The 24,622-nt window shown below is 40.1% G+C and overlaps 1 protein-coding gene and 1 long non-coding RNA gene across 3 annotated transcripts; one reads left to right on the top strand and one right to left on the bottom strand.

The window, feature by feature from the left end:
- Window positions 1-1,050: 1,050 nt before the first annotated feature.
- LOC122663634 (mediator of RNA polymerase II transcription subunit 22a-like) lies at window positions 1,051-23,067 on the top strand. 2 transcript variants are annotated; one of them, XM_043859234.1, is made up of 3 exons: window positions 1,051-1,248; window positions 5,029-5,094; window positions 22,710-23,067. In XM_043859234.1, the coding sequence occupies exons 1-3, from the start codon at window positions 1,066-1,068 to the stop codon at window positions 22,944-22,946; spliced, it is 486 nt and encodes a 161-aa protein (XP_043715169.1). In that variant the 5' UTR covers window positions 1,051-1,065; the 3' UTR covers window positions 22,947-23,067. The 2 variants fall into 2 exon arrangements, with proteins under 2 accessions (XP_043715169.1, XP_043715170.1); XM_043859235.1 differs by lacking the exon at window positions 5,029-5,094 and having other exon boundaries at window positions 22,710-22,950.
- LOC122663635 lies at window positions 22,910-23,256 on the bottom strand. Its single transcript, XR_006333204.1, has 2 exons — window positions 23,138-23,256; window positions 22,910-23,076 (listed from the first exon to the last, which is right to left on the bottom strand). It is a non-coding gene; the product is annotated as an uncharacterized LOC122663635 (long non-coding RNA).
- Between the last annotated feature and the right edge of the window lie 1,366 nt (window positions 23,257-24,622).

Raw genomic sequence — 24,622 nt, 5'->3', positions numbered from 1 at the left:
AGGGTTTCTTGGCCCTGCCAGGGTTGGGTCAGGGTCAGGGTTTAGGCAGGCCCGGCCCAACCCGACCCATTGACACCCCTAGTAACAAGCATATAAGGTTTAGGGGTTTTGGTAACAACAGAAATCATAGGATTATTTATTTTAGTTTAGAAAACTGAGTTGTTTACGGAAATATGTCTCTGTGACCTCTAATGTTTTAGTTCCTTTCTTTATGTAGTGTAATTTTTTAAAAGAAATTTTGTTAATTTCTAACAATATTTGGTGTCTTCTTTTAATGGAGAACAGGTTGTAGAGATTTTTGTGAAGCGGGTTCAGCAGAAATGGCCATTCATTCACAAATTCTCTGAAATTTCATTGGAAAAAAGAGAATTGATTCTGAAAAACTGTTCAACAGAGAGGTTCCTCGTTCGTCTTCGAGGGGTTTTAATGGAGAACAGGTTGCAGAGATTTACCAAGGATTTTGAAATTTAGTCGGGTCGGGTTTCGTCAAATGAGAGGGTGAGAGAGGAAGGTGGGTTAATATTAGATTCTCTCTCAGGACCGTTGGATGCACCCCTGGCCAAGTGGAAGGATCTTAGAGGGGTGCTGGACGGTCCAGCTCCCGCCACGGCTGGACAGGAACCAGATCCGTTACTGCCCTAATCTATTCTTCTTTTCTTCTTCTCCTTCTTCACTATAGTTATACTTCTTATTATTGATTGTTCATTTGTTCTAGATCTGAAACTATTACAGTTAGCTCGTACTTGGCTCTATCTTCAAGTTTTAGTCTTTCCAGGTGACTGCTATAAGCTTGACAATTTTCCATTTAAGTATTTTTTTTTGCACCTTTTTAATATCTTATCCTCATTCTCCTGAGATGGAAATTTTGTGCTTGCTTATGTGTGCACTTGTGTAACCAAAAGCTCGGTTCCTCTTATTAGAACTGAACAATTAATTTATTGTATCGTAATTCTCTTTCTTCAATTTTTGTCATATTCCCTCTTATTATGGTTCCTTATAGATTTTGGTAAGTGTTTCTCTGCTGACATTTTTAAAATATATTTTCTTCTTGTTGAAAAAGAGAGAATGAACAAAGGAGGGGGAGTGGGAGGTGGAGTTGGTCTTGGAGGTGGTGGTGGTGGTGGCAGTGGGCCAACAGCAGCAGCTGCAGCAGCTGCCGCTCAGAAGCAGAAGACTCTGTTGCAGAGAGTTGACACTGACATAACCAACATGGTTGACAATTTCAGTCACTTGATTAGTGTTGCTAGGGTATGCCTTTTTATCTTTTTCTATCTCATTGTTTTGTTTTTGTTTTTATTTTGTTTGATTAATAATGCATCTAAAAGCTCTCTGAAGTCTGAAATGCAGTGTTTTATATTATTTCTTGTTAATTAACTCCAGACTCATTCTTGCTTCCAGAGTTCTGAATCTTTCCTTAACAGATCAATCTTGTTTAAATATACGACGATTTGTTATCTGATTGTGTCATTTAATTTGGAAAGCTGAATTGGTCTTTCTTTCAATTAATTCCATCACTATGGCTTGAATTGATGGTTTTCCTGGGTTATGCATCAGCCCATCCCCTAAACCAATCACTTACATTGCATTTGTTAATTGGCAGTGAAAAACTTAATTTATCCCTTCTCATGTTGGTGACATTTACTCTTAGCCATGTATATGAGATTGTAATGGTGATTAGTCCTTTGGGGCAGTTGGATAGCTGAGGAGAGTTGTAAAAGGGAAAATAGCAAGTGCAGTGATCTTGTATAATAGTCAATTAATTTGCTGATCATACTATCTTCTGGTCTAGGAGGTACTGTATGAAGCATATTTTGTTGGCTACATGCCAATTGGCCAAATTTTAATCACTTGCTCTTTGCCATAGCACCACTAATTTAGCATGTCAAATTGAATGGTTCAGAGCAAGGAGTCTATCAATATGTAGAACCCGAGGCCATGATAAGAGAACTTGTTCATCTGTCTACAGAGACTAGAATGAAGAAGGTTTTCTTTGTATTTAACTGCTGTCATTCCTTCGAAACAACAAATAAAGAAACTGTGATTGCAGAGAGTTTATTACTGCTACTTGAACTTGTTCCTAATTCTCTGATTTCATGGTTTCCTTTCTTCTCACCTGAACACACAACAATCCTGCCTAAATTTTGTATGTGAAGTCCATCTACCTCTATTGACCTATTGGTTTGGTGAAAGAAATTTCTTTCTAGTAACACCAGGGCCACTAATGTCGAGCATACGACGATGCCTCCCGTTTCCATTTCGCAGGTTTATGTGATGAACAAAGAATTCCCATGTGCCAGTATTTTCAGTAGCAAAGAAAATCAAGAATACAAACTTCTGGATTGGTGCATTAGTAAGAAATTGTATGGGAACCTGAACCTGTCCACATGTGTATCTTGACTCTAACCTGCGAAGGAACTCGGTGGATTGGGTAAGAAGTTTCCACCTGTACGTTCATCGTGTGCTCCACAGCTTGGTGCAATGCCTGTTTGTGTTGCAAACTCATGTATCAGTTTGTGTTTCTAGAGATTTGTAGCTTTGTGAAGGTAGTAGTAGATGTAACAGATTCCGTAGTCCTTTTATTTAAAGCAATTGCCTGTGATGGGTGGGATCACAGAACTATGATGGCAAATCCACTGCTATGTGAAATGATGATTGACATGTGGTCAGACAACTAGCATGGGTCATGGCTGGGTTCATAAGGCAACTCATTGGGACTATCTTGTATGGAACTATGGAGATGATTAGGTTCACATTTCTTGAGTGAGACATACACAAGGCGAAAATAAACCAATATGACGGGAGATTGCCGGAGGACTAATTTTCTCAAATGACTATCATGAGTCTGGCTTCATGGAACCATGCACTCTATGGGGTTCAATTTCAAAAGATTGGGGTCCACCACCGAATGGTTCCTATCTGAGAGATTGTCAAGGACATAATCTTATCAGATGGGGTATGCAGGTTATTTTGGAGATTTCGTACTTCTTTCTCAACCCAACTCACCAAGCCTCTCTAACCACTTGGGGTTGGCTACGGGAATCCTGTTCTCAAGTTCCTCTCTTTTAAGGTCATATCTGTTTTTAACTCATTTGAATTTGTGTTTTCTTGTCACTTTGACCGAGCTCATCTTCAGCCTGTCCCTGATCTTTTAATACCTTTAATTGCAACAGATCTCTTGTAAGGTATTTAGTATTGAGTTCTGACCTTAGGATATAATACCTAATGGAAAATTAAAACGGCTTACGTACAGAGACACTGCAAACATATTTACAAAATGACTCGGAGTGTTTTGTGCTCTGTTGAGTTCAGGCATCTTCCGCTTAAAGGAAAAGAAAAACAAAGAAAAAGAAGAAACATTGTGAGGGAAAGTACTGAGGGGGAGAGAGACGCGGGGAAAAAAGGATTTGAATCCTCTTGACTTATAGCAACATGATTTAGTGATTAAATCATTATTTCCTCTTTACTTGTGCTGTATAATTCTTAAAAATACTAGTTTTGCATGTATCATGGATATCTTTAGTTTATCCAGCGTCTCTGCGATACATCTCCAAGACATCTTTTAAATCCAACTTCCTGATACGCTGCCTAATTACGATACTTGATACCTTGATCTGTTTTCAGTGGTGCATTTGTTAGTGACCGTTGCATGTAGTTGAACCACCTCAATCAACTTCATTGGTGCTGTTCCTAATTTTGCTCCCATGGATTCATGTCTGATACCAGCCTTCCTTGTCTTGCTACTAATCTGTCTTAACACACTAGAAGTTCCTCTAGAAGCTCTTCTCCACTTCATCCATCCTGCTCAAAGCCTCAAACTTTGAATCAACATCATCTTCAATTTGTTCCTCTTTATTTGTGATTGAGTCAAGATTCTTAACTGTGGCTCATGCTACTTTGGGCTTATGAGTTATCAGTCTCTTCATTATGATCAATTCAGTGGTGGGTCTTGATGCTCTGTACATGGAATACAATTGATAAGATTGTGTTGCCAGAGACTCCATTGTCTCCATTTTTTTGGAAGGACCATGTTTTGATCAATTAATAATGAGAAATTGGCTTTAAAGTTTGACTACTGGGAATGATGCTGGAATCTTATTTTGGCAAGTTTTTGGGTAATTCAAAAGATTTTGTAAATTTTGAGAAGGGAAAGGAGACCCTTGTGCTGTACAATGTAATGAAAAAAAAAAAAAAACTGTGTAGAAGTTCAGCTAGAACTAAAACAAATTTGAACATCAGTCAATTCTTAATATTAATATATACAGCTCTTTAAGTTCAGCTTCAGCACAGATAGAGGCCCATCATTGGAATCGATTTTGTCTGACAACACTAACCAACTGTCAAGAAAAAGTTGGTAATATCTTTGATTTACATATGAATTTGCTTTCTTTCTTTGCATTCTATGGTTTTATTGGAGGGTACTGCAGATGGCTTAAGCCTTAAAACCTCTGCTTCCACTCCAAGTGGATTTCTCCACATTAAACATATTTTTGAGCAAATTGTATCTGAGAGTTGGAGTCTCACATTTTATGATGTATTATTGCCTTTTGCTAACTGGGGTGTTGCCCCCTTGATGAATTTGGATCCCTCTCTGGCCTCTCTGGCCTCTCTGGCTGACTAGTACCATTTGATGTCTAGGAAAGCCGTGTTATTATATGATGGATCTGCATCATATTATGATTTTCTATGATATGATGGATCTGTGTCATATAATTCTGTTATATGATATGATCACAGCTTTGTCCATAGAAGAAACAGGATTTATTTTGAAGAAAATGTTGTTCTGGTAATGAGTTATGCAGGGTATTCTTATAGTCTGATTGTATATGTTTTTTATTTGAATCCTACACCTTGTGGTTTCTTATGTGATCCCATGTTGGAAACACTGTATTCTCGTATTGGTAGGCATCCATTCAGACCTCTTTTGGTTAACTCTCATTATCATCTTACAATTTCTACAGTACAAATATCAATATAAACATCATTACAACTTTAAGCATTCACTAAAGTGGAGAACATTGCTCTTATTAGGTAAATGATCCTCCAGTCAGGAATTCACAAGAAGCATTCATGATGGAGATGCGTGCAGCTAGAATGGTACAAGCATTTCTTTGCGGCTTGATTGTTTTGTAAGCTGAAGTCTTTTTGATGGGATAAAATTTCAATTGGATTCTATTTAACTTTTCAAATATACTTTAGCTTGCATATAATTTTAAAATAGAGACTGCACTGTGTTTTGGTTTCTGATTTTTTGATAATTCTAAGATTTAGATCGTCTATAGACAATGGATGTAATTTAACCTATTAATCTTTTCCTTTTGTCAGTTTAGATTAGGGCTGTAAATGGATAACCGAAAATTCGAATTCGATCTGCATCCGTATCCGTTTAGGGGCATCCGAATTCGTTTAGAGATACCCGGAAAAAAATCCGAATACTCCGATAAAAATCCGAATCCGAATACTTAATTATAAAAAATTAAGTAAATAATGATCTTGAGGGTTTTTGAAGATTCAACAGGTTTGAGAATATGAGGAAAAGAGAATCATGATCTAAAACTATGGATTGAGAGTAAATTGTATCCACTAGGGGGAGGAAAGTTCGGGTTACACAAGGCAGAGGTGTAAACGGATGGTCGAAAATCCGAATTCGATCCGCATCCGAATCCGTATTCGACCAAGGAATATCCGGATCCGATTACATCCGATCCGTATTCGAGCCGAATCCGATCCGTTTACAGGCCTAGTTTAGATATACATTTTAGAAGAAGCAACTAACTGATGCAATCTTGGGTACCGAAACCCTTAAATTTGGATCTCTAAAGGTCCACAAATGACAAAAAAATTAATTTGAGTGAATAGTGGCAGTATCGTAAATATTAGTAATCGTTAGGACCCTTTGGAAGCAAACAGAACTTAGGATTGAATTGTAAATAAGTTTAAGAGGAAAGAACCAATCTAGTGTTTAGAATGATCTAAGGAATAAAATAGAACAAAAGTAGAGAATAAAGGAGTTTTAGGCAAGGGATAACCTATTTGTATCCAAGGTGTTATACCAAAAAAAAAGTAACCAAGGTGGTTACAATTGATTGCTGTAACCAATTTTGCTTTTTCTTTTTTACCCTTGATTCTCTCTCTCGTAGTGAATTTTCTTTTGGTAATGTCGCTCTCCTTGCCCCCTTCCTCCCCGTCTTTGGCTCCCCTCCCACCCAAGGTTCGAAAACTCGGGTCTCGGAGCCATCTCGGCCCAGCCAAAAACCGAGTTGGGCGAGATCTCGGCGAGTTTGTGCACTTTTTTTTTCCCGACTCGGAAGCCCATCTCGGTGGGTTTTAGACCTCTTTTGGGTCTGAAAGTTGGTATTCAGCCTATTTTAGGCCATTTAAACACAATGACACTATCAGATTTTGCAAAAACAAAGTCCGAATAGGAGTTTCAGTTAGTGGGAAAGCAGGACAGACACAGGACAAACAGACTTATTTATGCCTAATATCATTTAAGTAAATGAAATAGTATTTCATTTACTTAAGATATTATTCGTAAATAAGCAAATACCCCCCTATTTGAATCCAATAAAAATAGTTAAAAAATCAAATTCCAAAAGGAAAAAAAGTCAACCCCCTAGTTCAAGAACAAAAATTGGATATTCGGCGGTAGGTGCAATTTTCAACTTTCTAATGCTGGGTTTTTTCTCAAATCTAAAAATTCCATAAATCTTATTATGGTAAAACATTGCTAAAAACCAAAAGTGCGGTAAAATATTCATTTGTTTTGATGTCCAAAAAATTATTTTCATTCAGAGCGATTTTGACAGTGTTCGCGCACACCGAATTAAGTTTGACTGGTACATAGCTCCTTCAATATAAATCAGATTTAAGCAATCTTGGACTTGTTGGAAAGTGTAGAAACAGATTTGAATTAGGTTAATGTTTGGATGATTAGTTCATCCCAAGCACATTGTATTTATAACTATAATGAAATAGTAAAAATAATTACATAAGCAATGTGGGATTAAACCACATAAGAAACTAACAAATAATAAAGGAAAAATGTCCAGAATACCCCCACGGTATTCTGGTCCAATATAACTAACACTCCCCCTCAAGTTGGAGCATATATATCATGCATGCCCAACTTGACTAAGATAGGATGAAACAGCTTGCTACTCAATCCCTTAGTGAACACATCAGCTAGCTGTTCAGAAGACTTCACGAAGGGAACACAAACGAGGCCAGCTTCAAGTTTCTCCTTGATGAAATGTCGGTCAACCTCCTGATGCAGAATGATCACCAAATAGGGCTTATTTCTTTAGAAATAGGCCTAGGGTTGGGTTATATACATGTTGGGCCTTTGTTCCCAAGGGTTTTTTATGTATTAGGCCACTTTAATGAGCCTAAACTAGGGGCATATAGGTTGCATAAGGGATTAGCCCAATACTTAGTTTATTTTCCTATTTTTAGATTGAACCGGTTTAAATTGGTTGCATCCAATTGGTTCAATTGGTCTAATTTAAGTGAAGTGATCCTATTGGCTAAGAGGTTTTTATATCCTATTGGCTAGTAGAGAATCTTCTTTATTTTAAGTAGTTTAAGTTGTTTTTAAGTCATTAGGACTCTATTTTGAGTCTATTTTAGTTTCCTAGTCAGTTTAAGTTACCTAATAGGTTAGGAATTGGGTTAGGGCTTTCCTTTTTAGAGTAAAAGTCTATTTTTGAGTCTTTTATATAAGGTTGTAAGGGGGCAAAGCCTTGAACACGAATTTGATTAATGAAAAAGCTTTTGCTTGTTGGCTGCCATTGTTGCTCTCCAAGAGTGTGTGCATCCTTGTGGGCTTATCAAGGTGGAAGGGTGGGTGGAATCCTGCGACTCCTTACGCCGTGACGGCTGGGAGGATCCCTATTTCGAAGGTGGTTTCATCCTTCAACAATCCAAGCTGCTGCCGGAGGAATCCAGTGTAAGTTTGGGTTTTAATTTTCTGTTTTATCCTTTCTTTCCTTCCCCAATCGATCCTCTTTCTTTTCTGTCCTATTTTCATAAACCCTAGAAGACTCTAAACTCTGATTCAGATCTGCTCCTCCGTTGGAATCTGATCAGATTTGGACCATAACTTCCCCTCATCACCATCTCCACTCGACCCTAGCTGCTGCCCATTCTGTCCATCCAAACCCTAAGATCCCTCTTCTCCATTGACCCTAAAAACCCTAATTTTCTGCTGGGACACATTCAGCCATCAGAAACCTTCCATATTGCAACCGAATCTTCCCCTAGCCCCTCTAACAGTCGACCTTAACCCCTGCCCCTAAATCCTACTTTAAACCATAATTTTAGTTGTTTTTCCTCATTACAAAACCCGAAACCCTAACCCTAAATCTGCAGAATTTTGAAACCTAACCAAACCCAGATATTTTTATATCATAATGATCCTCTAAACCTGCAGATTAAAACCCTATAAACCCCATTCCCAAATTCCCATCCTAAACCCTAATTTTGCCCTAAAACAGCCCCAAATCAGCCCTAAACAGCAGGCTTGACCAAAGCTTGATTCCAATTGGCTCCTAGTAGGGATTATCACCTATTCTAGGACTACATTACCTCCGCATGTTTCGTGCGATCATGCTGGACAGGGTTATGAGCAATACTAATGGCCGCTTTATTGTGACACCAATATCCTGCAATAACCCTCTCAGCCACAGAAGTTCACAAATTCCTTGTGCCATTGCGCGGAATTCGGCTTCAGCACTAGACCTTGCCACAACATTCGCTTTTGCTTCGCCATGTGACAAGGTTTCCACCCACAAGAGAACAAGAGCGACATAGATTTCTGTCAGAGAACCAGCCCAATCAAGACGTATAGGCTTCAACCTTCAGTGACCATTGGCGATAGAAGAATTCCCTTTCTTGGAGCAGACTTCAAGTACCTCAAAATACGACGGACCGCATCCATATGAGAGGAATATGGATCATGCATGAACTGGCTCACCAAACTCAAAACAACTGCAAGGTCAGGGCGTGTGTGGGAAAGGTAGATTAGTTTGCCTACTAACCGCTGATAGGCACCCTTGTCAACCGGCTCACCCTCTTTCTCCCTAAGTTTTGTAGTAGCTTCCATAGGAGTATCCAAGGATGACAGCCAAGTAGCCCTGTCTCAGTCAATAGATCAAGGACATATTTTCTTTGAGAAAGAAAGATGCCCTTTGAAGATCGAGCAACTTCTATCCCTAGAAAATATTTTAGGGGACCAAGATCTTTGACCTCAAACTCACGGCCAAGAAGAAGTTTCAAATCCTTGATTGCAGCATCATCATTACCAGTGATCACAATATCATCCACATAGACTACTAGAAGAGTAACCTTGTCACCAAGTCGTCTGATAAACAAAGTGTGATCAGCATTGCTCTGCTTGTAACCTGCTGAAATCATAGCCTTTTGAAATCTGCCAAACCAGACCCTAGGTGACTACTTCAAGCCATAAAGGGCATGCTTCAATTTACAAACCTTGCCCTTAGTCTTGTCATCAGAGAAACCAGGTGGAATGTCCATATATACCTCCTCCTCAAGCTCCCCATGGAGAAAGGCATTTTTGACATCTAACTGCTGAAGATCCCACCCAAGATTTGCAGCACAAGATAATAACACTCTGACAGTGTTGAGCTTTGCCATTGGTGCAAAGGTCTCCTGATAGTCAACTCCATAAGTCTGAGTGAACCCCTTTGCAACCAAATGTGCCTTGTACCTGTCCACCGAACCATCAACCTTTTGTTTAACTATGAAGACCCATCTACAGCCCACTGGTTTTTTTCCTGGAGGAAGAGCCACAAGATCCCACGTATTATTTTTGTATAGTGCTCTCATTTCTTCTAACATTGCTGTCTTCCACTTTCCATCTGTAGATGCTTCCTGCCAATTTCTAGGAACCGAAATAGAGGAAAGAGAAGATACAAATGCACGAAAAGAGGGAGAAAGAGAGTTATACGAAACAAAATGAGATATGGGATGTAAAGTGCAAGTCCTAGTACCTTTGTGAAGTGCAATAGGTAGGTCGGAAGGAGATGGATTACCAAGAGATGTAGGATCTGTGTTTGGAGCCGGCAATTGGATGGGTACTAGTGCTATAGTGGGATGCAACTGCCCTCTTGTGGACCTTCCCCTTGTATAGGTGATCATGTTGGAGTTGTCAATTCTCTTCTGAAATTCACCAATAGTTCTCTGGACTAGAGTCTGCTCCCCCTGAGTAGGAATATTAACAACACTATTTTCTATGGTCTCCCCCTGTAAAGGATTCCCATTAGGTGAGGGAGGAACAACCAGAGGTTGTTGAGAGGTCTCTAAAGTAGGATGGGCAGCATTCAAGGGTGGATGGGAAGCATCCAAAAGGGGCTGGACAGCAGCCGTGGGTGGTAAAGAAGGTTGGGCAGCCAGAGGCTCCTCAGGTAGAGGAATCTCGAAAGCCACATCTTCACCAGCACTCTCCCCCTGAAGAGGTGGCGAAGAATAATAAGAAAGGGACTCATGGAAAACAACATCCATGCTAACCATGGTACGGCGGGAAGGGGGATAGTAACATTTATAGCCTTTCTGGGTTGGAGAATAACCCAAGAAAATACAACGGAGTCCTCGAGGTTCAAGTTTGCTGGGAGATTTAGTATCTCGAGCATAACACACACAACCAAACACCTTGGGAGGCACAATAAAGGAGGAATTACCAATTAAAACATCAGAGGGGCTACGGGAGTGAAGTACCCGAGATGGCAGCCTATTGATGAGATAGGTGCCGTGATAACCGCATCCCCCAATATTGAGACGGACATTCATCGCAAACATTAATGCTCCGCCATTTCTAACAAGTGGCGGTTTTTCCTTTCTGCCACACCATTCGGGGGGTATCAACACAACTAGTCCGATGAATGATTCCATGGTCACCAAATATTTTTGAAATTGTGATTCTTTATACTGCTCCATTATCACTTCTCAATATTTTGAGAGTAGCCTGGAACTGAGTTTGGACCATTTTATGAAAGTGTTGAAAGCATGAAAAAACTTGATTTTTTGTGTGCAAGAGATAGACCCATGTGTTCCTAGAATGACAATCAATGAAAGATACAAACCACCAATGGCCAGAAATAGAGGGTTTATGATTAGGGCCCCAAACATCAGAATGCACTAACTCAAAACAAGAAGAACTTCTTTTATTTGAAATAGGATAATTTGAACGTGTCTGTTTGGCCAGAACACACGCCTCACAAAAAAAATCATCCTTAGTATGTAGGGTGACCAAACTAGGAAATAAATGTGCTAAAATTCCTAAAGGGGGGTGACCTAACCTAGAGTGCCACTGGTAGAGTTCAGAAGAGACCATGGAGTTCTGGTGTAGTGGAGAAGGTAATGGTGGTGGAGAGAAGCGACCATCATCAAGCAGGTACAGCCCACCGTGCACTTTACCCAATCCAATCGTCTTCCCAGAGGCCAGATCCTGAAACACACAATGAGAAGGAAAGAAAGTAACTTTGCAGTTAAGATCACGAGTAATACTACTAATGGAAAGAAGGTTAGTAGTACAATTAGGAATGTGCAAAACAGAAGTTAATGGAAGGGAGGAAGTGCAGTTGATGATTCCCTTTCCAGAGATAGATGAAAGAGAACCATCAGCTACCTTGACCTTGTCCTTCCCAGAAGTAGGAGAGTATCGATGAAACAAACTAGAGGAACCGATCATATGATCTGTAGCCCCAGAATCTATGATCCAACGATGGGAGGCTACAGAAGCACAATGCCTGCCAAAAGGAATACCTGACCGGGCAAAGTATGAACCTGAATGAGCAGAAGAATTGGCAGTAGCTGATGTAGTAGAGGCAGCAGCAGCGGAAGACCTCAGCATCCGTCGAAATGCCTGTAGCTCATCCTGGGATAGACCAGGGTCAGTAGTAGGGTCTGTAGTAACAGTCTCAGTCTGATGGGCCTTGGGCTTTGTCTTGGTCTTGGTCTTGGCAGCCCGTTTTGCTTCAAAGTCAGCTGGTTTCCCATGAAGTTTCCAGCACCTCTCCTTGGTGTGATATGGTTTGTGACAGTGCTCACAAACAACAGTCCCTCGTAGTAGAATCACCAAGAGAAGCGTGCCAATAGGTGTAGGGGTGATGGGGGCAGCAGCCTTGAGAGCAGATCCAGAATAGGAGGATGTAACATGGCAGCCCTACGGTTCTCCTCGAAGAAACCAATGCATAAGATTGTTCAAGTGTGGGAAAAGGTGTATGGCCCAACACTTGAACACGAATGGGATCATACTCCATATTCAAACCAGCTAGAAAATCATAGACTCTGATCTTGTCCACATGTTTCTTATAAGAGGCAATATCAAAGAATCGTAGAGGGGTGAAAATCGTGAGTAATGATCCAAATCATTGCCACAGTCATGGAGAGAAGCATAGTAGTCCGAAACAGAAAGGTCTCCCTGAGTAGTGTGAAGGACCTTCTTTCGAATTTCATAAACCTGGGCATCATTGCCAAGCTGTCCGTAGGTCTCCTTGCAAGCAGCTCAAATCTGGTCGGCAGTATCCAGAAGAAGAAAATTATGCTGTAAAGCGGAAGTCATAGAGCCTATGAGGTACGACATGAGAACACCATTATTGGCCAGCCACTTAGTCTGATCAGGACCTTTATCACTAGGCTTAACAATAGTGCCATCAATATGGTCAGTGAGGCCACGGCCAGCAATGGCCAAGGAGGCTGATCTGGACCACAGAAGGTAATTTGAGCCATCCAGTTTGATGGGGGTTAGGTGGAAAGCTGTGATAATCTGTCTTGTGATTGCCATCATGAACAGAAGTAGCAGTAGAGTTGGTAGAGTCACCCATACCGGCAGCAGAGAAGGCCAAACAACTTCAAGTAAAGCCCCAAACAAATAGAACCAGCAGCCAAAAAGGAACCTTGATCGATTATGGTTTTTAGGGTTTTGAACAAAACCCTAAAGTGATGGAATCGATGGATGAGCCTAGGCTGCAATAAATAATATCAAAGTGGCTGAAAAACTGAGGTAGAGAAGTCCTTAATAAGAGAAACACATCTGCAGAAAAATCAGATCCAAAAACAGGTGCAGCAGCCCAATATCGATAGAATTAGGGTTTAAAAAACCTTGTAATGATGAGATCGATCTCAAGGTCTTCACACACCAAAAAACAGATCTGTAGAAGCTAATATAGCTGTCGAAGGAGCCCTTATAAGTGAAGAAAACACCTGCAAAAAATCAGCAACAGTGGGCAGCAATAACCCTAAGATCGATAGATGTTAGGGTTTTGAAAAAAACCCTGATAATGGAGGAATCGATCTCAAGGAAGTCTTCAATCTTGAGGAATAATTTCTGAACCAATAAAACAACAATTCTGCAGCAGCTTCTGGTCTTCAAAGAGAGGAGAGGAGCCCTTGTATCTGATGTAGAAGCAATCTCCAAGAAGGAACTGAAGAACCAATATCGCAGTAATGTTGATTGGAGTCTATCGAACAGAATTATAAGTCATAAATGAGGTAATGGGGGCAGCAACTGGATCGCATGATTACCTCATCACTGCTGCCCTATATGGGAATGAAGAACAAGGGAGAAGATGGAGAGAACTAGAAGAGAAGAAGATTGAGAGAGAGAAGAAGAACAAAAACCGAGAAAAATTGGTGTCCCTAGTTCAAAATCTGCTTTGATACCATGTAGAAACAGATTTGAATTAGGTTAATGCTTGGATGATTAGTTCATCCCAAGCACATTGTATTTATAACTATAATGAAATAGTAAAAATAATTACATAAGCAATGTGGGATTAAACCACATAAGAAACTAACAAATAATAAAGGAAAAATGTCCAGAATACCCCCACGGTATTCTGGCCCAATATAACTAACAACTTTCAACATAAAGTTTTCCAACAAGTCCAAGATTGCTAAAATCTGATTTATATTGAAAGAGTTATGTACCGGTCAAACTTAATTCGGTACGCGCGAATGCTGTCAAAATCGCTCTGATTGGACATCAAAGCAAATGAATATTTTACCGCACTTTTGGTTTTTAGCAATGTTTTACCATGATAAGATTTATGAAATTTTTAGATTTGAGAAAAACCTCAGCATTAGAAAGTTGAAAATTGCACCTACCGTCGAAAATCTAGTTTTTGTTCTTGAACTGGGGGGTTGACTTTTTTTCCTTTTGGAATTTGATTTTTTAACTATTTTTATTGGATTCAAATAGGGGGGTATTTGCTTATTTATGAATAATATCTTAAGTAAATGAAATACAAATACAAAAACATTTATTCAAATGATATTAGGCATAAATAAGTGTCTGTCTTGTCTGCCTTGCTTCCTGGCATAGATAGGTGTCTATATACCAAGATTTTCCACCAAGATTTCGAGATGTGGCACTCATATAAAGGACTTAGATGGGCATTTGCCTATGTCCTCCGAGATCTCGGTGAGAAAGTATACTTTTGGGACTCGTAGGCCATCTTGACTCGGAAAATCGAAAAATCGAGAATCTTGGCGAGATCTCGTGAGATTTCGGACTATGCTCCCACCCCCTCTCTCTCTTTTTCTCTGCCTCTCTCCCTCTCTGTCGCCGGATCTCCCTCTCTCTCTCCCCGTCCCAGGCATCTCACTCCGCATGTCCATTGCATCTCATTCTCCCAAACCCCACCTCCCCTGCAACTCCCCCCTTGCCAACCCCTGCCACCCCCAGGTCATGACAGCATTGGCAATTCTCAACAGGAGGAAAAGAGAAATCTGGACATTAGAAAAGAAGATTCAAGGTGAGGCCCTCAAACCTTCTATGAAGATGACTATGACTCAGAAGGATGAAGAGGATAAGATGATGGATGAGCTATTGTTATACTACAGTAAGAAGTCATCAACCAATGAACCTACCAAGATGAGGAGGGAATTGAAAGCTCTCCTACAAATGACATCACAGAAGCAGAGATGAGGCACACTTAAACACAGGGTGAGTAATCCTCTTGCTCGAGCAGCTTCATTCCCACTGGAACCAAGAACCCCAACAGAGGGTTCAAGGGGCCCTGCTCTTGCCAGTTCATTTCAGCTTGATGGACAAACTGGGCATGTCCATTCTAAGCTCCCAGACTACAATGATTTGGCAGCCAGGATTGCAGCCCTTAGAATGACGTAAAGGGTAGTGCAAGTGAAGCTCAGAATATGTATCCTCATTCCACTATACTACAGTTTCATCGTGTTCTAGCCCCAATGGTTTCTCATGTAAAGTCACCTGTTTACACAGTTACGCTTATCACATCCTAGGTAACCAGCAGGTAAGCCCAATCATCAAATTCGATTCATTCCAATAATATTCTGATTCGATAGACTACATGTATGTATGTAAAGAAATTAAACCATTCCTAATCGTACTCTATTTTGGAGATAGATTTTGAATCAGACTCCACTCCTTGACTCAACCCAATGGTGTTAACAGAAAAACAAAAAAATAATAATAAATGAAATGAAAAAATAACCCCCAATTAAAAAGAAAATCCCTAACTATCCCAATGTGTAACTGCATCATTCAGCCCGTGCTTCTGCACTGGTTCTCCCAACTCCCAAGCCAGATGGGGGAAGGGGGGGTGATCTGTCAAGTATGGAGCTGGCATTAAAACCCTTAGTCAAACCAATGAACATGAACCCTGTTCCTGTTTTGAATTTTGACATTCAACATTATGATAGACAGTGTAATAACCTGGGTACAGTGAGAAAGTTGTAATATAATAAAATGAATTTTCTTCCCCGTCACTATTCTTAGTGATGTATAAAGCTTCACTATTTTCCACATGGCAATAAATGGGTTAGTCCATGTGATAGAGGACCAGACAAGCATCCCATTGGAACAATTTCAACTTAAAATAAGTAGAGAAAGTAGCTAAAATTACATAAGTTGCTATATTGTATTTCATATTCATCTCCATTTGATGACATTTTGGTAATTTTACTAAAACTTTGAATCAGAGTTTGTGCAACTTTCCTTGCGTACTTTAGACTAAAATTTGGCCATTGTGATGTATGTGGGGTCTTCTATGACATGGACTAACCCTTGTACTGCCAAGTGGCAAATAGTGAAGCGTTATACTTCACTGGGCATGAGCTGACAGATTTTTTTACAAGTTCCATGCATTATTATGAGCTTACAGATTTTTTTTGTAATTTGCATTATCATGAGCTGACACATTTTTTGTATAATTTGCATTATCATGAGGTGACAGAATTTTTTTATAATTTGCATTATCATGAGCTGACAGATTTTTTTATATTTCTAGAATTTTGTATTTTTAATTTACTCTTGAATACAAAAAAGATTCAAAGAAAAAAATTCTTGGGCAAAAAAATTTAGTGACCTACATCAACTTGTAGATTGGCATTGTGGTTAACATATAATTATATGGGCGTAAACAAAGGCAATTCAACCTTAACTTTTTGGGAAACGGGGTTTCAAGAAAGTTGGGAGTTTTAATATACTTCAGTCTTGCAAAACTCCAACAAACATTCGTAGTATGATGTGAATTAAACATCCAAACAGTACTCAAATCCAGCCAAAAAAAATTGAACCAAGATGACAAACTTTGGGGACTTTAACATTTAAAGTTTCAACTCAAATGTGTGCAAATATCCTTGATGTCTTTCCAATCCTGTTGTGGGAGCTTAGAAGAGATTTGGAGAGGCTTGAATTTCCCGAAATTTTTGAAAAAATTGAAACATTCTCTCACACTCGACTCATTTCTTCCATTTTGACCTAAAAAATTGTTATTTTATATGAAGGAATGTAAAATTTTGATAATTGCATTTGAAATTTGATAATTTCGTTTTGCTTATTTTGACCCATCTTCCGTTTTGAGACCTGCAAAAGTGAATTATATCACTAAATTTCGACCATTTTGATTGAAATTTCCAACACTATAGAATACAAAGGATACATTACTTTGTTAAGATGGGTTTAAAACTTATAACTGTGGTATTAGCTCATAGAAACCTTGCCCTTTGTTTTTCGTGCATTGTTGTACTGTCAATATTTCTGCCTCATTGATCTGGCCCTAGGTGAAGACTGAAGAGGCAAGAATATTCTTTTAGGGGGAAAAGAATGTACCTGTTCGCATAGCCCCTGCGCCTATACACAGGTGGGTGTGAAATCACTGCCCCACCCCCATGGAAAAGCGGAGATCCCGTCCCCCGCGATGCTAGTGGACACACTTCCATTGGTTCCCGTGCTAGCGCAGGGGCCAGATGACCAGGTAGCATTCTCTTGCCCATTCTATTATCCCAATCTTCTGTATTTTGTCAGAATTCCCACAGCTGAGTGCAGTTATTGGATGTTTAAGATCACTGGATTTGGCTCTACTTTTTTGTGCTAATGTTGGCAGACCAATTGAGAAAATAATTTATGCCAATCAACCAATCAACAAATCTTCTTCCAACTATTCATCCTTGCACTTTGTCTTGTCTATATGCTTTCTGATGTTTGAGAATAAACTGGCAAAGGGGGTCCGATACATGATAAGCTACGAGAAAGTTGTTTTAAGTGGCCTGGCCATGTTCAACAGAGGCTGTTGGATGCTCCAGTACGGAGGAGTGATTTGATTCACATTGAAGAAACTAAAAGAGCCAGGGGCAGACCTAAAATGACCCTAGGAGAAGTGATGAGGAATGACATGCATAGCTTAGGCATTGTATCAACTATCAAGTATGCCCTCGAATAGAGCTGATTGGAGAGCAAGGATCCATGTAGCCTATCCCATTTAGTTGAGAATTGAGATAAGGCTGAGCTGTTGTGAAATTAGCAAAGGGGGTGAAGTTGCGCCTCAGAAGAAACTGGCTAAGAAGCCCTAGCCGTGAGCACTTCTAGAAGTCCCTGCACAGCCAGTAGCAGCCATGGTACTAAATCTTGTTTCGTTTCGGTGTTTCGGTCTGACCGAAATTTCCGAGATACCAAAATGGAAATATGGTATTTTTCTGTGGGTGTAATTGTGTAAAATGCCAAAATGACCAAGATTTCCGAAATTTTCGAAACGAGATTATCAAAATTACCAAGATTTCTGAAATTTCCGAAACGAGATGACCGAAATTTCCGAAATATTCAAAATATTGCACGTGACACTTTTAGTGACTTTTTCAATATCTCGCGATATATCGTGAGTCCACGATATTTCGTCGATATCTCACGAGATATCGTCGAAATATGGTATTTTTCCATTTCGGATTGGTATCGTATCTCGGACAGCTCGAGATATACGAAATTTGGCGAAATATCGCCGAAATTTCGCTAGATTTTGAACTATGGAGCAGCAGCTTTGTCCAGCTAGATTGATTCTAGAAATATTTTCTGGTCACAGCTATGGCCTTTTCAAATTTTGAATTTGAAATGATCACAGCTATAATCAAGAGCCCCTTCCAGAAGCTTATCAGCATTCAGCAGCAGTACATTGCCAGCTTGGTTTCTATTTTTGTAGAAGATTTTTTAGCTAGCCTTGTTTGTATTTATATTAGAATACCTTGTCCAATTAGGAAGTTTCTACTCTAGTTTATTGCTTGTTTTGGGCTGATCTTTCAACTATGAATAAGGATCACCTCCCTTGGGTAATAATATGTTTTTGTCAATTAATGAATTGCTGCTATTATCCAGATTTTTCAGTGTGAATTCCACTGGGGTTGTTAGGAGTGGATTCTCTTTGGGCTTGGGTGGATTCCCTAGGCCACTCTGGAGGATTCTGCCACTCTACTGCTGCTGTGCTTTTCAATCTTTATGTTTCTTCTTCCAATTCTGTTTTGCAACCCAAAACAGGACAGCAACTTCGTGCTATACTCAGTGGATACCCTGTTTTGAGTCTCAGTTTTAGCCATATTAATACTTGTATCTTTTCTCTCAAAACATTGTTCTGTTAGCTCTTTAATTCTATATTCCATAACCTGCTGCTATTTTCTCTGGATTCCAGCCTTCAAGTTCTGTTCAAGTACCCACTATTACTTCCTTTTTGATACCCTGCTCTGTTTCTGTGATTCTGAGAACCAGTCCTATAGCTCCCTGTTATAAGCCAGAGAAACGAGCCAGAGTTGAACTACGATAATGCTACTGAGCCAATGGTGATGTGGGATTTTCCTCGCATTGAAATTATATGGATGTACTTTGGTGAGAGAGAGATGATGCTAAATTTTTAATGAACAGGGTAAAAAAAATTGATTTGAGGGTATTTGTCTGGGTTCTGCAGCTACAGTGTAGATATTTGGTTTATTCTGCCATGCCATTAGGTATTCTTAACAATAGGTATTGGTCATCTTGGTTCATTTGTTTGGGTATGGGTTTGCAGTGCATTAGTCTTTGTTATAACCCGCCCAATTCTGTAGCAGTAGGCTTCTACAATTTTGAATTTGGTTTGCGGTTCTCATTCAGGGGTAAAAAATTTATGGGAAATTTACACCTAGCCTGAGGTGTGAGTTTTGGATATTACGCATACCTTCCCTGCTTTCCAAAATAATTAATAATTAAACCCACTCTGTTAACCTGGGACTGAAAACGTTAGAATTGTTATTTTGTTGACTAAATTGCCCTTCATGCTAAAACAAACCTATTTCTTCCATTACAGACCTTCCTGGTTCTCAGCTTCCTCTTCTGATACAGCACTGCCATCATGGGATCTGTTAGAACTCTTGTGGTGCTGTGCCAGTGTGTTCTGGTTGGTTCTTATCACTCCACTCCCGCCTCTGCCCAGCAGCCGTTGGTTTCACTAACCGCCACAGTACCACCGCCTCCACCTGAATGAACGAGTTCTTCCACCTTACCCTGTGCTGTTCTGGACTCACTGGTTAGATCTTATACTTTGTTGCATTACAAAAGTTTTTAATGTGATAAAATTTCCTGAATCTGCATTTAAATGGAGGGGAAGAAGAAAAAGAAAGAAAACCACAAAGTACTACCACACAGATGAATTACGAGAAGTGGGTTATTGAGAGTCTTCTTGAACTTTACCCAGAAATCGTGATTTTCGTCGTGGATTGAAGAATTATCAGTTTGATTCATATCTGTGCTCTGTTTTATGATATGGGAGACGTGGAAATGGATGAAAAGATGGAAGGCAGGGATCTTTTGATTGGATTTCTGAGATTTTCTTGGTGTCAATATCGAGAGATTTGAGGAAGTCGTGATTTTTGTTGTGGAGAGAAGATAAGGATCAAGAGGTTGTAGAAATTGTGATTTTGTGTCACGAGTTGCTCTTGCTTGGACTGCTTACGGATTTTGCTAGGGTTTAAGCCTTTCTTAAGGCGAGTTCTTAATTGATTGCTTGTGGCAAGACTAGTATAACAGATGTTGTGAGAATTCTCTGTGATCCAACCGATTTGCTTGGGTTTTTGGTGGATTTCTAAGATGGTTTGATCTGAAATTTCAGTTCACAGAATGACACAACCAGTGACGTGAGCTCTCCTTCTTGCTATCAATGGATCTTGGATCAGGGATTGGATGGATGATGCTCTTCCTTATAATCAATCTTCTGGGCAGTAAAGTGTCTCAATTTAGGCGGTGATCCTTTCTGGTTGACCTGAAAATGCTTCTATGAGCATGATTTTTATGGGACGATTCTATCACTCCCAACAAGACACTGAGGGGCATGAATCATTCAACCAAACAGGATGAGAGCTTAGAGATAGAATTTCAAGAGAAGAAAATAAGAAGAATCTCAAAAGAGAACAACATCTGTGCCACCAAAATCGTTAGAATTGGCAATGGAATGATGGGCGCCACAATTCTCTAATAAGATTGAGCAGCAACTGTGCCTTGCGCTTGGCTCGCACTGTGTAATCGCTCTGCACCAGCAGCAAGAGCTGTGCCTTGCGCTTGGCTCGCACTGTGTAATCGCTCTGCACCATCAGCAAGAGCTGCGTCCCCGCCCTACAAGGTACTAAAACTCGGGTCTCGGTACCAACTCGGCTCTTGGAGAAACCGAGTCGAGTCGAGATCTCGCCGAGTTGGTGCATTTTTTGTTTTTTCGTCGAGTTAGGTAAATACATAGTAGATGGGTCATTTCCATGGATCGACCCGAGATCTGGACCCGAGATCCAGGATCTCGCCTAGATATGTTGAGTTCTGTCGAGTTAGGTGAGGTATTTAAGTGGTAGGTGGGTTAAAAAATGGGTCGAAACTGAGACCCGAATCGAGATCCGAGATCTCGCCGAGATATTGCACTTTTGAGACTCGCAGGCAGTATTATCTCGGTTTTTTCAAAAACCGAGAAACTCGGTGGCGAGTTCTCGAACTATGCCGCCCCGCACGCCATTGCATCCCTCTGCAACTGCTCTGACGCCGAGCACAACAACAGCAGAGCACTCGCCGCGTACTTTGTCGCTCTATCCGATATATGCAGTATGATCTTCAAGGTTTTGATTCATCTTTACCCCAGTTCTATTATTCTTCTTCTTCGTCCCCTCCTCTGATTTTTTCTTCTTTATTTTCTTTTCTATTTGAAATCACCGACCGAACCCCTTTTCTCCTTTTGATTATTTTCTTCCAAAACCCCAAACAAAAACCCATTTCTACATTCATCTCTCCTCCTTCCCCATTTACCCTCGCTGAATCTACCCAACCTTGAAACGCACCATCCATCCTCCCTTTCTCATCTCTCCATTTCCGATACCCATCAACAATCCCACTATCATAGGTCTCAAAACCCCTTTTGCTCCCCGTCGTTTCCGTTCTCTAATACCTAAAATCCACAACCCACATGCTGATATGCAATCAAATCCTTTTCCCTTCCATTTCCTTCCATCTCCCTTCCATCATTACTCCTCCAGCAACGGGTTGCATTCGAAGAGGGTAAATCAGTGTACAATCTTACTGCGAGTGTGAGAGGATGCCTAGCTTTTCGAGACAAGCTCACTGTGAGGTCATCATTGGCGGGGAAGATGAGTTGCAAGTGTTCTTGCGTGGGGAAGATGAATGGCAGGTGCTCTTGTGCAGAGATTTTTAGGGTCTTCAAACCCTAAACGATGGATTGTGGGTGAAGGGCATAGATCATTGGGTGAGGGCATATCTTTACCCTATCAAGGGCATATTGGTCATAAAATTACTAAAACACTCTTACCATTAGCAACTAATTGGGACAACTAACGGAGTGGGTTTACTTATTAATTATTTTGGAAAGTAGGGGAGTTATGTGTAAATATCCAAAATTCACGGGGGGATCTATAATTAGGCCTTACCTCAGGGGAGGCACTTGTAAATTTCCCAAAATTTATGTATGGGTTCAACTTGTTAGAAGTCTTCTCTCTCTCTTGTTAAGGGTTACCTTTTCAAATATCTATAGTTAACAATACATGAAGGTTGACATGGTCCTTTGAGGATACTTTCATTTCATTTGTTAATTGCTACCCGAGACCAGTGGTTACCTAATTGAGAATGGTTTGTTCGGAATAAATTTGTTAATCACCCTGCAAATAAAGAATGTTGGAACTACATTCACTAGAAATATGGAACAGTTGGTGGGCTAGGTAAGTTATCACAATTCTCTGGAATTATTTACAAAAAGAAAGAAAAGCAATGACGAATTTTAATTAACTTTCAGATGCCGATAGCCTTGGTTATCAAAAATTGAGTTTTAAACAAGTTGAATGGTGAACAGTAAGTGTATCTGACCTAGTTTAGTTGAGTTGAGAAGAGTAATTATATTCAACTTTCACTAAGCTGGAATAACAACTCTGATGAACAGGTTCAGGCAGCAGATTCACTCCTAAAATTGGTGTCAGAGCTAAAGCAAACGGCCATCTTTTCAGGTTTTGCATCCCTCAATGAGCATGTTGAGCAACGGACTATTGAGTTTAACCAACAGGCAGAGAAAACAGACTGTATACTGGCTAGAATTGGAGAGGAAGCAGCTGCTAGCCTAAAAGAGCTCGAAGCCCATTATTATTCATCCATTCAGAGAACGGATCAACCTGAACCTTGAGGTTTATAAAGACACCACCAATTCTTCATGTTCTTTTCCCTAGTGCCGGAGACATGCAGTAGTGTTTGATAGATCCAAACTGATACATTGACAAGTTGACTGCTTTGAGATACAATCCTTTAAATCATTTCTCTGTATGGAATACATCAAAATCTTTTTAATTTCCTTTTGGGTGATTTTTGTGCAGCCACATTCAGTGAGATCATTTCATTTTGCAGGGGAAGGGGCAGAGGTATTGTGTTTGTAAATATGGTTGTACTCCTAGATCAAAACCTAATAATTAAACCTATTTTCCGATCTCATAGGAGTGTTTCCTCCGGGACAAGTTGAAACATCCATTTCCAGAGTTCATGTTACTTGAATCATAAATGTTGCCAGCATGTTTCATTGCCAAAGTCTCTGGGTGGTTGTTCCCCAGGCCTGTGGTTGAATCCCATCATAATTTTTTGTAATGTCGCGGCCAGCATGTTTGTGCAGGTAAAATGCCTTGATATGCATTGCGACCGACTGCCTTATGTATGAAGGGTCTCCAATCCCAGAAGATGAAGGGAATATATTAGAACATTGAAACATATCTGGAACATAGCACTTGCCTTGGGTGCATTGGTCTTGTCCAGGCATCAAATAGGCACCATGGGGCCTTGCCTTGGTGCCATGATATTACAGCCCTTTTTTTTTTTTTTGGTATAAAAGCCTCTGCCTGAAAGACATTGACCTGAATGAGTGACGGAAAGAGAGTGACTAGACCCAGAAGGAATCGATCAGACCACAATCCCCTCCACATTTCATTCTGAACTAGACGAGCCAGAAGGCAGCGAGTGAAGGTAGAGGAAGAGGAAAGCAATGTTGACTACTTTTAGCACAAGCCCAACTAGCGTAATTAAGTCAACCAACAAGCCAATTGCGCAAATGCCTTCAAAGAAAAACAATAATACTTTTGTGACCATGACGGATGCTAGGGGGAATAAAAAAACCTGCGGAAGATTTTGGAAGAAATCAAAGGGGGGTCTCGTCTTTCTCGGTACGTTGTTGAAGCAACAACAGAACATGTCGGGTGAACCACTAGAAATGTGGGGATGAAGTCGGTTGTAATGAAAGTGAAAAGATAAACTTTTTTTAAGAAAAAGAAGCAGTGATCTTGAGCTGGAGTACAAAGACTCATAAGCCTTAGTACCAATAAGAGAAGGATCAGAGGTGGAAGAGCCATCATCAAGATTCAATCTGAAGGAAGTTTGTTTAGCCCGTCTCTCTTTAACGGAAGCATGGAAAAAGCATTCTTTCTGTCTCCTTCTTTCAACCATTTCATCGTAGATTTCTCTCTCGTGAGAGCTTCTTCTTTTCTAAGAAGAGTGGTAAGGTTTTGATTGGCAATCTTGAGATCAGAGAGTAGAATCAGACCAGTTCTGTTGAAGGGAGGATTAAAGTCTCACAATATTGTCCTCTTCAATCATCATTTGAGAATGAATATTGCCAAAAACAGTCCAGTTCCCATTTATGGGGCTTAAATTATCAATAGCGCTCTGCAACGTGCTATAAAACATCAAACGAAGGAAGAGCGCATGGAGAGAGCAGAAGAGAGGTGTAAGAATTTTTGGTTTGTCGGACGGGTGGAGTAGTTGCGGAATCATTTTTAACGGCCAGAAAACTGACTTAACAGTTGCACGGACTAAATGGTT

The sequence above is a fragment of the Telopea speciosissima genome, chromosome 6 (assembly GCF_018873765.1).
Source record: "Telopea speciosissima isolate NSW1024214 ecotype Mountain lineage chromosome 6, Tspe_v1, whole genome shotgun sequence".
Lineage (NCBI taxonomy): Eukaryota > Viridiplantae > Streptophyta > Magnoliopsida > Proteales > Proteaceae > Telopea > Telopea speciosissima.
Note: the sequence above shows the minus strand (reverse complement) of the source record. Positions and strands in the feature narration are given on the sequence as shown.

What these genes read in the sequence shown, in the direction of transcription:
- LOC122663634 (XM_043859234.1), top strand. Translation starts at nt 1,066, where the DNA reads ATGAACAAAGGAGGGGGAGTGGGAGGTGGAGTTGGTCTTGGAGGTGGT. An exon ending in ACTTGATTAGTGTTGCTAGG is followed by an intron (nt 1,249 to 5,028) that starts GTATGCCTTTTT and finishes TGCTCTTATTAG; the next exon opens with GTAAATGATCCTCCAGTCAG. An exon ending in AGATGCGTGCAGCTAGAATG is followed by an intron (nt 5,095 to 22,709) that starts GTACAAGCATTT and finishes TCTGATGAACAG; the next exon opens with GTTCAGGCAGCAGATTCACT.